Genomic DNA, 12693 nt, shown 5'->3' on the forward strand with positions numbered 1-12693 from the left:
ATCCGAAATTAGCTGATATTGAAACTGATATCTCTAATTTTTTTTAATGTCTTACCAAGCATATATAGTGATTAACAATTAACACATACTTGTAAAATAAGTGAACATTTTAATTAAAATCGATTAATATTGAAATTGTTATTACAATGTCATCCAATTATAAACTTTAAAGTGATAAAATTGTCACTTTTATAATAATTACATTAAAAGTTGTTCAAAGATTAACTATTTCAAACTAGATATTGTAAAACTATTTAGCATTTATTAAAATTAAACAAGTGAATTACCTATAGTCTAATTTTTATTTTTTTTATCAAAAAAAATAAATAAAATAAAAAAAGACAACTCCTTATACAAAACTCCGACACCAAATTTCCTAGTACTCTGTCAACTAAAAATCCGACAAACATTGCAAGACAGACATTGCACTACAGATCAAGATAAAAATCTTGTAAGACAGACATTGCACTACAGATCAAGATAAAAATCCAGACAAGATACATGAACCCACCCCACCTATTGCCTAATCTTGCCTAATCTTGTAGATTATTATTAATTACATGACTCTTTATGAGTGTAGTATTAAAGTGTAATCTGATTAATGTTTAATGAAATGAACTCCATCAAAGATATCAGTAGTTTATTACTCACCACATGAAGGCCATAGAGATGAGTGTGTGGTAGAGCCACAAAATTGACCATTAATAAATTGATTAAATCCCACTAAGTAGCAGTTGATGATAAAATTAATTATGACACAGACAATAGACAGGAATATATCCACATGATCATGGAAGGCCTTGCATTTCTTGGAGATTTCACTCAAAATTAATATACCATTTACATACATATACAGACCCAGGTTAGAAACAAATTACCAAACCTAAAAGGATCTGAACTTACCTTAATTAACTACCTAAAATCAACCACCATAGAATTCATAGGAGGCAAAACTAGAACCCTGGTTAAGGTACTTGAGAAAGTTCATGATCAAGGTTTTAAATGATAGTTTCATCATGATCTTTGATGCTGTAAGAAATTTTTTAAAACCTTGATCATGATGTTTGAAAAAAGAAGAGTAAAAAGAGAAAGAAGAAAGAAGAAAGAAGGAACTCATTTGTCTCTCCTTAGCTGGGCTTGTGCAAGCTTAAGAAGCCATTATTAAATTTGGTACATTCAAACAATGCCTTAGCTGTCATTTCCCTCTCAAACCTCCAAACATAGTTCAACCCCACAAGCAGCTCAGTGATGGCAGCTTCTGTCTTCTCCTTGTTTGCAAAGAACAAAGTCTGCAACAACAACACATTGGTTTTTGGTACCAAGTTCTGCTGCTCATAGCTCCTTTCACTGTGCCACTTGATCATGTAATGTGCCAATGGAGCCAACCACCCCAGAATCCTGCCCAATGCATCCCTCCATTCTCCAGCAAGCACATGATCATCACATGCAGAAAACCCCACCCCTCTCAATCTTGCCCTCAAAGATGACCTTATGCTACTTGGTAGCATCCCATACAAATCGTCCCTAGCATCCACCCCAACCAACTGGGGTGACTTTATCATCTTCTCCAACACCATCACCAAGTTTGCATAGTGCAAGGCCAAAGCTGAAGCACCCAGAGTGTCACTATCACCATCACCCTTCAACTTCAACACCTTGCAATTAGACTCAAAAAACCCATATCTCAAATCCTCGTTTTCCTCATCAAGTTTTGAGCTTTTTAACGGCCCAGAAATAAAGGAGCAAGAAGAAATAGGGTTTTGGTGATCAGAGGGATAAACGGAAGACAAACTACGTGACAAAAAGGGAACACTACTGTGTCCGATTCCGAAGACAACCTTGATCCGCGCTAACACAGTGAAAACGAACCTTGCTAACAACAAAACAACCCCATCGAAGTTTTTGTTCCATAAGGAACGTTCCTTCAAGTTCTTCACCTCTTGTTTCTGCCAGAATATCTTCTGCTGAAGATCGCTGAGTTTTTTGTGACAGGAAGAGTGTTCGGTGGCGGCGTTGTCAGCGTTGAGAAGCGCTTTTTTAAACGCGCTTTCGAGGAGCGTGAGAGCGTCGATTTCTTTGTGGAGCGTTGCCGTGAGAGACACGTAATGTTGCAATTTTCTGTGTTTGGTTTCGATGTCTTTGGGGGTGGTGAGGGTCCACGCGCGTGGGTCGAGGCCCGAGTTGGCGAACTCGGTGAAGATTCGGTGGAAGGATCGGAGAGAAGGATCGTGGCAGTAGTTGCTGAGTCGGGAGACCGAGTCGGCGACGAGTCTGAGCGAGTCGGCGAACTCGGCTACGGCGAGGCTTAGAAGAAAAGACTCGTCGTTTGAGATGAGCTTGCGCACGCCTTCTAGCGCGATGGCGTCGTTTCGGAGGCGAACGACGTTGGCGTCGGAGAGGGACTGCCAGAGGTGGAGGAGCTTCGACATCACGTTCGCGATCTCGAAGGACAAAACGGCAACGTGTTTTGGCTTCGACGAGGAAAACGACGGTTTCTTCGTGAGGCTATGCGACAGCGCCGTTTTGACCTTGATGAGCCAGGTTTCAAGTGCCATCGAAAATTTAGATTTTGGTTTGATGGGGTTGGAGGAGATTGAGTTTGGTGAAATGGGTCGTGGCTTTTTCTTGGTGAGTATGTGGGTTTCGGTGGGTTTGAGGTTGAACTAGGTGGTGAGCGCCATGTGTTTGTGAATATGCAAGAAAGAGAAAGCGAAAAATATTTGATAGATTGGTGGTGTGGTGGTGTTAGTCTACAGAGAGAAAGAAGGATGAGGTTGATTGTGATATTAGAATGTGTGAGGTGAAGACGTAATTAGAAAGAGAGGGGTGAGGGTTAAGTGTGGTTAAAGTATTTAAAGTTTAGACCCACATGCAGTTTGTAGTAGCTGAGTGTGGTAGATTGTGGCGTCAGAGGGTTGGTTTATTGTCAATTCTTGTTAGGATTCAGTCGCTCCAAAAGCGCGTAGAAGCTTCACTCATGATGAAGCTGTTTGCTTTGTGAAGGTGTTTAAGGTGTGGGGAATGGGGGTTTATGCACTTTGGTTTGAATATTTATTTAGCTTTTTTGGGTTTGGAAAAGGCTTCTGGCTGGTGTATTATTGATTTCTTAGTTGGTAAAAGAAGCCTTTTCTGTTGTGTTTGGATGCACAGAAACACTTTTTCTTAGATGCTGCTATATTTTATCAGGAGAGAGGGCCATGTAATTATTGGCTCGTTCTTTTTTGGAATTTTATATTTTTTGTTCATATTGATTTGTTTGTTTCCTTCCTATGATTAATTAACTGCCTTAATTAAAATTTTCTTCTCTCACTAGCTAGACTCTCAGCAAAACAAATTGGAAAAAAAGAAAGTAAAAGAAAACTTGACAGTTCAGTAATCTCTTAAGACTACATGATCATTAGCAATAGAATGCTCTCAACTTTGTGACTAAATAATTTCAGTCTTCCTTGGTCCAAAGATCCCTCATTAATTCAGTTGACTGATATTTTGTATCTTGATATATACTCAAGCACTCTAAGTTATTCTATTGCAGTGAGTTTATTATTATCAATATTATGAAACCATCATGGAAAATAATTACATATCCAATGTATATGCACTTTAAATTCCACTATAACTTCACTATTTGTTATTTGGCGTATAAAGTTTGACATCCAAAAAAGTTTTATGTTAGAATGTTTTGCGTTTGAAACACTGTTTGTATAGATGAAATTATTATATGGCAAACAAGTAATGTCAACTGTCAGAAAGCAATGCTTAGTGTGTGCATAATTGATCAAGTTTGACTTGGAATAGTTAATGAGGGTCAGGAAGCAATAAAAACACATAGATAGTGGCGTACGCCTAAAAGAATGATACATTCAGAATAGCATACACATAGTGCAGATATTTGGTGGTGGAAATATAAAGAAAAATCCTCCACTACCTCACTCATTCACATCACATGGCTAGTGGGAAGACTGTGTTAGTTGGCCAGGTTGATACAAATATTTGGGACTCATCAAACTTCCAATATTTTCTATCTATAATGTGTTTTTAAATACAGTTCATTAGAGTTAAGGCACACTGAAAGGTGGTGAAAAGAAGCTATTCACTTGTTATCAGAGTAAATTATCTGCAGAGTTAGTTTTTCTTTTTCTTTTTACCCAACCAATGAAAGGGCAGTGAAGGATTTCCAAGCTGAATTGTTGGAAAATGAACTGACATTATGAGCCCATTTGGCATTGATATGAATTCCTTTAGAGAAAGCATGGTCATGCATTCCTTTCATCTTTTTGTTTTAGCATATGGTCAATAATTTTTCCCTTCTAGTCCAAGAAAGACAGCCTGGTATGCCAGTTATTATTTTATCCATTCACTCACCCTTCTGCACATGGGACAAAGAACATATATGGTAAAAATAAAAGAACCTGAACATTATTGGGATAGCATGCTATTTGCTCATTTTGGTGCATACAAAATTAGATTAAAGTAAGGTTCTTTTTCATGCAAGGTTTAAAAACAATCACAGAAAAGTTTATAAGAAACAAAAAGTCAATCAAACCCAGGTCCTGATTTTATATAAAAAGCTAACCAAATGAATTTAGTTACTTTTGTATACATTTGTTTTCATCTTACATCTATTTTTTCTCACATTTATTTTTCTGAAATCATGTTATAAGAATGTCCAGTTTCCCTCTATAGTCTGAAGGGATAGAGGCAACAGTTGCACAGTGCATGTAATATGTATATGAGTTTATTTTCCTAAGCAGCCAGTGGCCAGAAGCAGGAGGATATGCAATGAAAGAACAAGAAAATTAACTGTGCTAAATCCCAGAGAAATACATTTTTCTTGAAGAAAATTTTGGGGAAAAGAAGCCTCCAAATCAATCTTTGGCATTATCATGATATGTTGACTGCAAGTTGGAAACACAACACATGATGTGAAGAATGGCTACGTATATGATCCCATTGTGGTCCAAAATAAATAGTTTTATGATCACCTTGGTAACTTAGTCAATGAGTATTGAATAGCACACAAGGAATGCAAGATAAGTGTTTGAAAGACAAAGAAGATGAAGTTGAATCTGTCTTTTTGTGTGTGTGCAATGAACCAGCAGTCCATTTTTCAAAATCTAGGAAGATTAGATTCTTTACCGACTAAGCAAAGGAAGTACCAAGTACATGTTGATGAAAAATATATTAAGCAATGACATAAACACAAACATGTAGTAATCATATAAAATTAATGTCACAGTAAGAATGAGCAGACCATATCAGACCATCCCCGCAAAAAGTGTAAGCCAGGATTTATTCTTGAGTGGGGATCAATGAAGGGGAATCAGAGATCACACATATGTTTAATCAATCTACTATAAAATAAAATCACTGGTTAAGATCTCAACAACAGGGGAAAAAAGGTTTCTATTTAACGTTTTCTTTCTACTCTATTCACATTTTAATCATCATTAAATATAATATATTGTACCTGGTCTCATTCTCCTGATAAAAAAAAAATAGAGTAATAATACATTTACACCCATTACACATTTAAATAAATTATTATTTTATTATAATATAAATATTTTATTTTAAAAAGTAGTTGTAGAGTAGCTGTTTTTAGTTATTAGATGATAAATATAATTTTATATATTATTTTAGATTTTCAGTTTTAACTATTTGTCCTATTATAAATATTTTATTAATAATTATAATACTTATATTAATATTTGTTTTTTTTATTTTTTATTTTTTATCTTTTTATGTGTTATATAATTAAAGTATTGAGTAAGTAAGTAATTATTTGATTAATAAATTTTTTTTTTTTAATTTTTAAATGAAATATATAAAACCAATAAATGTGAAAGCAAACTTTATTGTAAAAAATATAATAACTAACACATCATCCACAATTCTAACTAATTTCTAAAGTATAGGTTTGTATTATAAAGCTATTAAATATCAAAAACCTTAATGTAAATACAGATGTTTAGAGTTACAAGACTTATCTAATTAAACTCTAATACCTTTTTTTTAATTTGTTTGAGGTTTGAAATACTTTTTTTTTCTATTTTCTTTTGAACCATTATGTACTATGTTTTTCTATGGTTAATTATATATATCTCATTTACTTTTTTATACGTATTGAAAATATAGAGAAATAAAAACAAACATTTTTTAGATTTTATATTTATATTTGAAATTAACATTCACAAAAATAACAAATGATTAAATTAAAACATAATAAGCTTGTATTTAATCATAAAATTACATAAAATAAAAATTAGAAAAAAAAATAGTTTTCAATTATGTCTTCTTCGTGTTGAACAATTTTATTTTGTTTTCATTAGAAACATTTCATGATCGCACCTAAAATATAATGGTATATTATAATTAATAACACTAAAATTATAGTACAAAACATTATTAGTTAAATTAAATTTCAAATATTACCAATTACGTATGAAACATAACAAGTTCACCTTGATAAATTTTTTTTTCTAAAAATAATGAGTGCATGCATTTATATATGTTAGGTCTTGTTAATTATTAAGATTTTTTTTTTCTCGAAAGAGTGTGGATGTGTTTGAATTGTGAAGAAATTGCAAGCCAATCATTGTGTGTTCCTTAATTAATTGTTAGTTTAGAACACTATTTACCAATCATGTTTCATCAAATGTCAAAAAGAAAAAAAATGAGTTTGGTTTCTGTTACCAAATGTTTGACCAAATATATAATACACATTTTGTTTTTCTATATGTAATTTTTAAATTTTTGTTGATGATAATCTAGTATTACAAAATCTGGAAAAAAAATCAAAATTAAGTTTGATAATTTAAAATAAAGAAAAGATGCACCAAACCAACATATAGTGGAATAAGTTCCTTTAAAAAAAATCAGCAATAAATTCGTTTAATCGTATTTTCTTCTATGCACTTTGTGGATTTTATATCCAAAATTCTGGTATCATTTTTCTCCACCTTATTGCTGATAATGTATCAATATCAATCTATAAAGTGAAAATTCTTATAATTATGTAACAAATATAATAAATATAAATTATTAAATACTTAAGTAGTTATAATTAATTAAAAAAATTACATGACTATATTTATATGCCTATATATATATATATATATATATATATATATATATATATATATATCTTAGCTATATTGGAGGTTTCTGTGTATAATAAGTGAATAACAGTGTAGATGTTTTGCTTTTAGATTTTGCAATGAAAAGCACGTACGTAAAGTGACAGAAACCAGCATTAATGGGAAGAGATAGGATTTGTATTGTGGCTATTCAAATTCACAATCACACAATAGGATGCGATATATATTGCACCATATATTATATATAAAAGATAAACTTAATTAAAATTTAAATATTTTAAGAGTTTAGATATTTTTAATTGAGTTTTTATAAAATAATTTCTTTTTATTTAGTGTTTAAAATAATTTTTCCTTTTATTTAAGTATTATGTTGATTGATTTTGTTGTTTACGAAGATAATATAATTATTTTTGGCTTTTATCGATTAACTTTTTTTTAATTTATTTTAACTTATGAATAAGTTAATAAAATCTCAAGTATTAAAAATTGATTATATACATAAATGTTAATTAGGTATAAAAGATATATATATTATATATATATATGTATATATATTATATATATATATATAATAGTCATAGGTTAAGATCGAAGAATTTTTTATCTAGAAGTGTTGGAATATCCTTGAAATACTATTATTTATAATGAAAAAAAATAACTATCTAAATTATTTTCCAAAATAATTCAATTACTTAACTAAAAAATTAATGATGAGACACCAAAGGTTTTTATTGTTTTTAGGTAAAACGACCTTATTATATAACCTGATTAGGTCTCTAATATTTATGTCATGCAAAGCTTATTAGACGGAATTTATTGAGTAACTCACTTTTAGTATCCGAATATGAAGTGAGTTAATAAAAGAGTTGTTTTAATTTTCTTTTTTCATTCATTTTCTCTTAGTTTAATAAAATTTGTTTTTTTAAGATAAAACATCACTACAAGAAAATCATTATATATAAACTAATTTTAGAGATGAATTAGTCACTATATTAATTAAATTAGATACTATTTCAGAAACTAAAAATTTACTGGTATATAAAGTAATTTCTATTATTAATAGATAGTTTCTAAATTAGTATGTGGTTAGTTATCAAAATTTTAACTACTAACTTTAGAATCTAATTAATTGGTAGTAAATTAGATACTAATTTAGAATTTATTTATTAATAATTATTACAAAGTGGACTTTAATAGAAACTACTTTAAATACTAATAAATTGTGTAGTCTATAAGATAGTATCTAATTTAGTAATATAATGACTAATTATTTTTTATTTCTAAAATTAGTCTTTATTTAATGATTTTTTTAATAAATTACTTATTACAACTATTATATTAAAAAAATCACTTGAAATCTTTTTTATTTCTCTTCTTATTAATTATATTAGGTATAAAATTAATAAAAACTGATAAAAGTTGAAAAATGAGTGACTGATAGTTTTGACTTATGTTTGGGATATTGTAGTATTTGATCTTGAAAAACTAAGAAATTTTTAAATAAGTATTTGAAAACGCAATCCTCAATTAATTGCAATAGTTTGAAGATGAAAAAAAATTATGACTTAAATAATAATATTGACATATGTTTGATAATAGTATAAACAAAAAACCATTTTTTTAAAGATTCTTTAAATTATTTAATTTTAAGAATTAAGAGTAATTGTTATACATGTTTAGAATTGAAATTTAGTTTTTCATATTAAAAAAATTTAAAAATTAAATCGTTTTTTTATAAAAGCTTTTATGTTTACCATCATTATGTAATTTAATATTTTTCCTTTTTTTACTATAATTCAAAATTATTTTTTATCTTTAGTTAAACTTCAGACCTCCTAATTACTTGTAGTAAGAAAACTATTGAAATAAATCTTTATTTTTTACATAAAAACGTAATTTTCAGTGTATACTATATTATAATATTATAACATCCACGTCAACGACAAGTCACTATGAAATATTTTAACATCATAGTCCACACTTAAACTTTTGTCACATAATTTTGTTTTGACAAAGATTCATTTTAACAATTTCCTTACTACAAGTATTTAGAAAGTCTAAAATTTGGAAAGTCTAAAATTTGGACTAAAGATGAAAAACATATTTAACCCTCAAATTAAAAAAATTGTTAAAATAATCTTACATGGAATTAATTCATTTCATGAATAATTTTTATGTTAAAATGTATGATATGTAACCCTTGTAAATTAAATTATTTATCCAAAAGCATTCATATCCTTGTTGCTTAATGTTGATACACAATGCAGAAAGGTTTTAAGCATTACAACCACACTTTCGGCTCAATGAATTTTCATTCATTAGTGTCTCTTCAACCTACACAACAAAAATGGTTTATTAATTAACCATTATCATTATAGAGTTAGTTGGGAATTAACTGTACAATATTATAATTTACTAATCAAAAACTTTTCAGCATCTTCTTCAATAATTGTTCAATCCCAGTGCTAGTAAAATACAATTCTTAAGGTGTTTTCAATTCATATGATGAAGTTGACCTATGTAAATTCTTTTTCTAGCCCTAATAATGCCACTGCTCTGTGCTCACACATTATGTGTACATGTCATTCCTGCTACGTATTTTTATCTATGATTATTATGTTAGTGTTCTGCTTATATAAAGGTACTTAATTAATTTAGTGTTTGGTGATTTTGTTATAATTTTATTTTGAAATAGTACAATTAATGAAAACAGTTATAAATTATTACTGGAGCTAATTTTTAGACAGCATAAGACTTTTGAGTATATTAAAGCAAATTTCTAAATCGAAGTTAAGTGACTTATGTAGTTCATTTTTTTTATAATATAAAAGTTTCAATTAACATTGTTAAGATTACTATATTTAATGTATTATATGTTTTAATAATTGGAAATTGTATCTCAATGAAATGATAAGAGAAAGAATATATATATATATATATATATATATATATAAACAATGATTTCAACATGTGACATTTTTTATCGTACCAAAATATTCATTATATTATAATGAAATATTGATCCACAATACATATTCGTGTTTTTGCATATACCTGAGTTCTTTATATTTGGAATCTTCAAATTTAGAGAATCGAAGTGTTTTTCTTTATAGTTTTTTATGGTTGAGTGTGAAGATAAATCAATTGAGTTGGATTGATTAGACGTCATGTTTTAGTGAGTAAGTTTAATTATTGTGTTCCCTTTATAAAATTGTAATAAAACAGAATGAAAACTTAATTAGTTGTCTATAGGTTGTAGATTGGTGACCGAATTACGTTAAATTTTGTGTTGTTTATTTTCTGCAGTTGATTTGTGATTGTGTATGTTACTTCCGCGTACATTTTTTCCATCAGGTATATATGTATTACCTTATTTATTGTGGATAAAAAAATAATTTCAAACTTTATTTTGAAAATATTTAGTTGGATTAATTCCTATTTTTTTATAAATATGTTCGAAAGCTAATAATAATTAAACTCTTAACCATATATGTTGAAGCTTTGTTACTATTGTGGATATAGAAGAATTAATAATATTAAAGGAATATCACAAAAAAGGCTTATTCGTTTTGATCTTGGATTTGTACTATTGCTCTTGTATATCTAAAATCATGAAAAATAAAATAAATAAAAAGAAAGTATGATGATAGTTTAATTTGTGAGTCAAATTGGAAATTGAAACCTAACATTGAAGAGAAGTAAAATTGGAATCGAGTGGCCTCACTCAATGACTTTAGAGTGGACCCATTTATGATAAAAGCATTTCAAAGCTGTTTTGAAGAAACGAAAGGTTCTCTTTTCATGTCAAACCAAACACTCGTTTTGCCCTCACTCTCTCTCTCTCTCTCTCTTCACCTATATATGTGTGTGATAGTGACCTAAGTGTGCCTTATTGATATCCCACTATGAAAATTAACATGCTTTCACAAGTTTAGGTTAAAAAAACCAAAATATTAGACTTTTGAATAATATTTTTTAATGACTAATAAATAATGAAGTATTTTAGGCATATTTAATTTCTACATAATTTTCAAAGAACTAAGTAATGTGTGATAGAATATTTAACCTTTACTTTAAAAACATCATTAAATAAAAATTAATTGTATTGGACAAAAAATAATTAGTTTCTATATTAAAATTATATATTATTTTAGAAATTAAAAACTATTGTATATAAATTAGTTTATATTATTGATAAATAAGTTTCAAATTGGTATCTAAATACTTATCAAGGTTTTAGCTATCCAAGTTTAGAATCTAAATAATTAGTAGTTAAAATCTTGGTAACTAATTATACTAGTTTTAAAACTATTTATTAATTATAAAAATTATTTTATATATCAATATTTTTTTAATTTTTAAAATAATATCTAATTTAATTAATATAGTAACTAATTATTTTTAAAAAAAAATAATTTTTATTTAATAATTTTATAATAGTGTTAATTGTATTTGGAAGTCTAAGTTTAGATCTAAGTATATTATCAACATACTCTTAAGAGATTTGGAGAGTGAGACTATAACTAGCTTACAAATATTTTTTATACAAATTGAAACATCATTAAGTATTCTAATACATTAATTATATTTCTTGTCCATAAAAAAATGATATCAAAGAGTAGAAAAAGAAGAAAAACAATAAAAATAGAGCATTATTCATTTTGTTATTGGTGGATTTTGATAGGGATATATATGCATGGCATGGGCATTTGAGAAACCTATTATGAATTATGGCCTCTCATTTGATCAGAATTGAAGGAGTTGTGTTCCACTTTGGGTAGACATTCCTTTGAGAAAATGGTCCACAAATTATAATAAAAATGAATAAGCAAAAAGAACTTAAAGAAGTTGAAGAACAAAATTAATTAAACATGGAAAATGAGTGCATGATTCATTTTGATTCTTTCTTATCCCAAATATACTTTTCCTTTTTGTTTCTCTTTGTCCCCACTTAGGAACTGCATTTCGCACGTGTGTCATCATCATTGGATATTCGTGGTAGACCAAATTATGCAATCACTCCCACGTGCAAAACCCTACACACGAGGGACCATGCTCATTCCATACTTCAACTATTGCCAAGTAACTCCTTTCAAGATATGTTAAATAATTATTTGTTAAGTTTATAGCAATAGTAGGGTTTAGTTAGGGTTATCATGTCCTTTTCTAGTTTTTCTTAGGTCTCCTATGTCATCTTAATATTTAGGTTTTCAGTGACAATGATAAATTAATGATTTTTTAGAATATAAATTAAGAAAAAAGGAATTTATTCGATTAAAATGTTTCACACAGTACATTAAATACTCAGTATGTTTAATTAACATGTCACATAAAATAATAGCTTGTAACTCCATAATTTAGTGTGATATTTCATACTTTTTAAAATATCAAAACTATGTTTTATTTTATTGATATTTTTCGTTTCGAAATAATGATTCAACAACATTTTAAATTTTAGAATTTTGAAGATATTTTTTATTGAATTTATTTTTTTAATTTTATAATTTAGAATGATTTTTTTTGAAAAATATATTTCAAACTATGAAATTTAGAAGGTATTTACCAATTATAGAATTTTATAATTCAGATTATAGAA

The 12693-nt window shown here is 28.4% G+C and overlaps 1 protein-coding gene across 1 annotated transcript; it reads right to left on the reverse strand.

Moving 5' to 3' along the window:
* Positions 1-765: 765 nt before the first annotated feature.
* On the reverse strand, positions 766-3239 carry LOC137837727 (protein PSK SIMULATOR 1). The gene has a single exon (XM_068646832.2). The coding sequence runs from the start codon at positions 2553-2555 to the stop codon at positions 1128-1130; it is 1428 nt and encodes a 475-aa protein (XP_068502933.1). The 5' UTR covers positions 2556-3239; the 3' UTR covers positions 766-1127.
* Between the last annotated feature and the right edge of the window lie 9454 nt (positions 3240-12693).

The sequence above is a fragment of the Phaseolus vulgaris genome, chromosome 4 (genome assembly GCF_051622355.1).
Source record: "Phaseolus vulgaris cultivar YP4 chromosome 4, ASM5162235v1, whole genome shotgun sequence".
Lineage (NCBI taxonomy): Eukaryota > Viridiplantae > Streptophyta > Magnoliopsida > Fabales > Fabaceae > Phaseolus > Phaseolus vulgaris.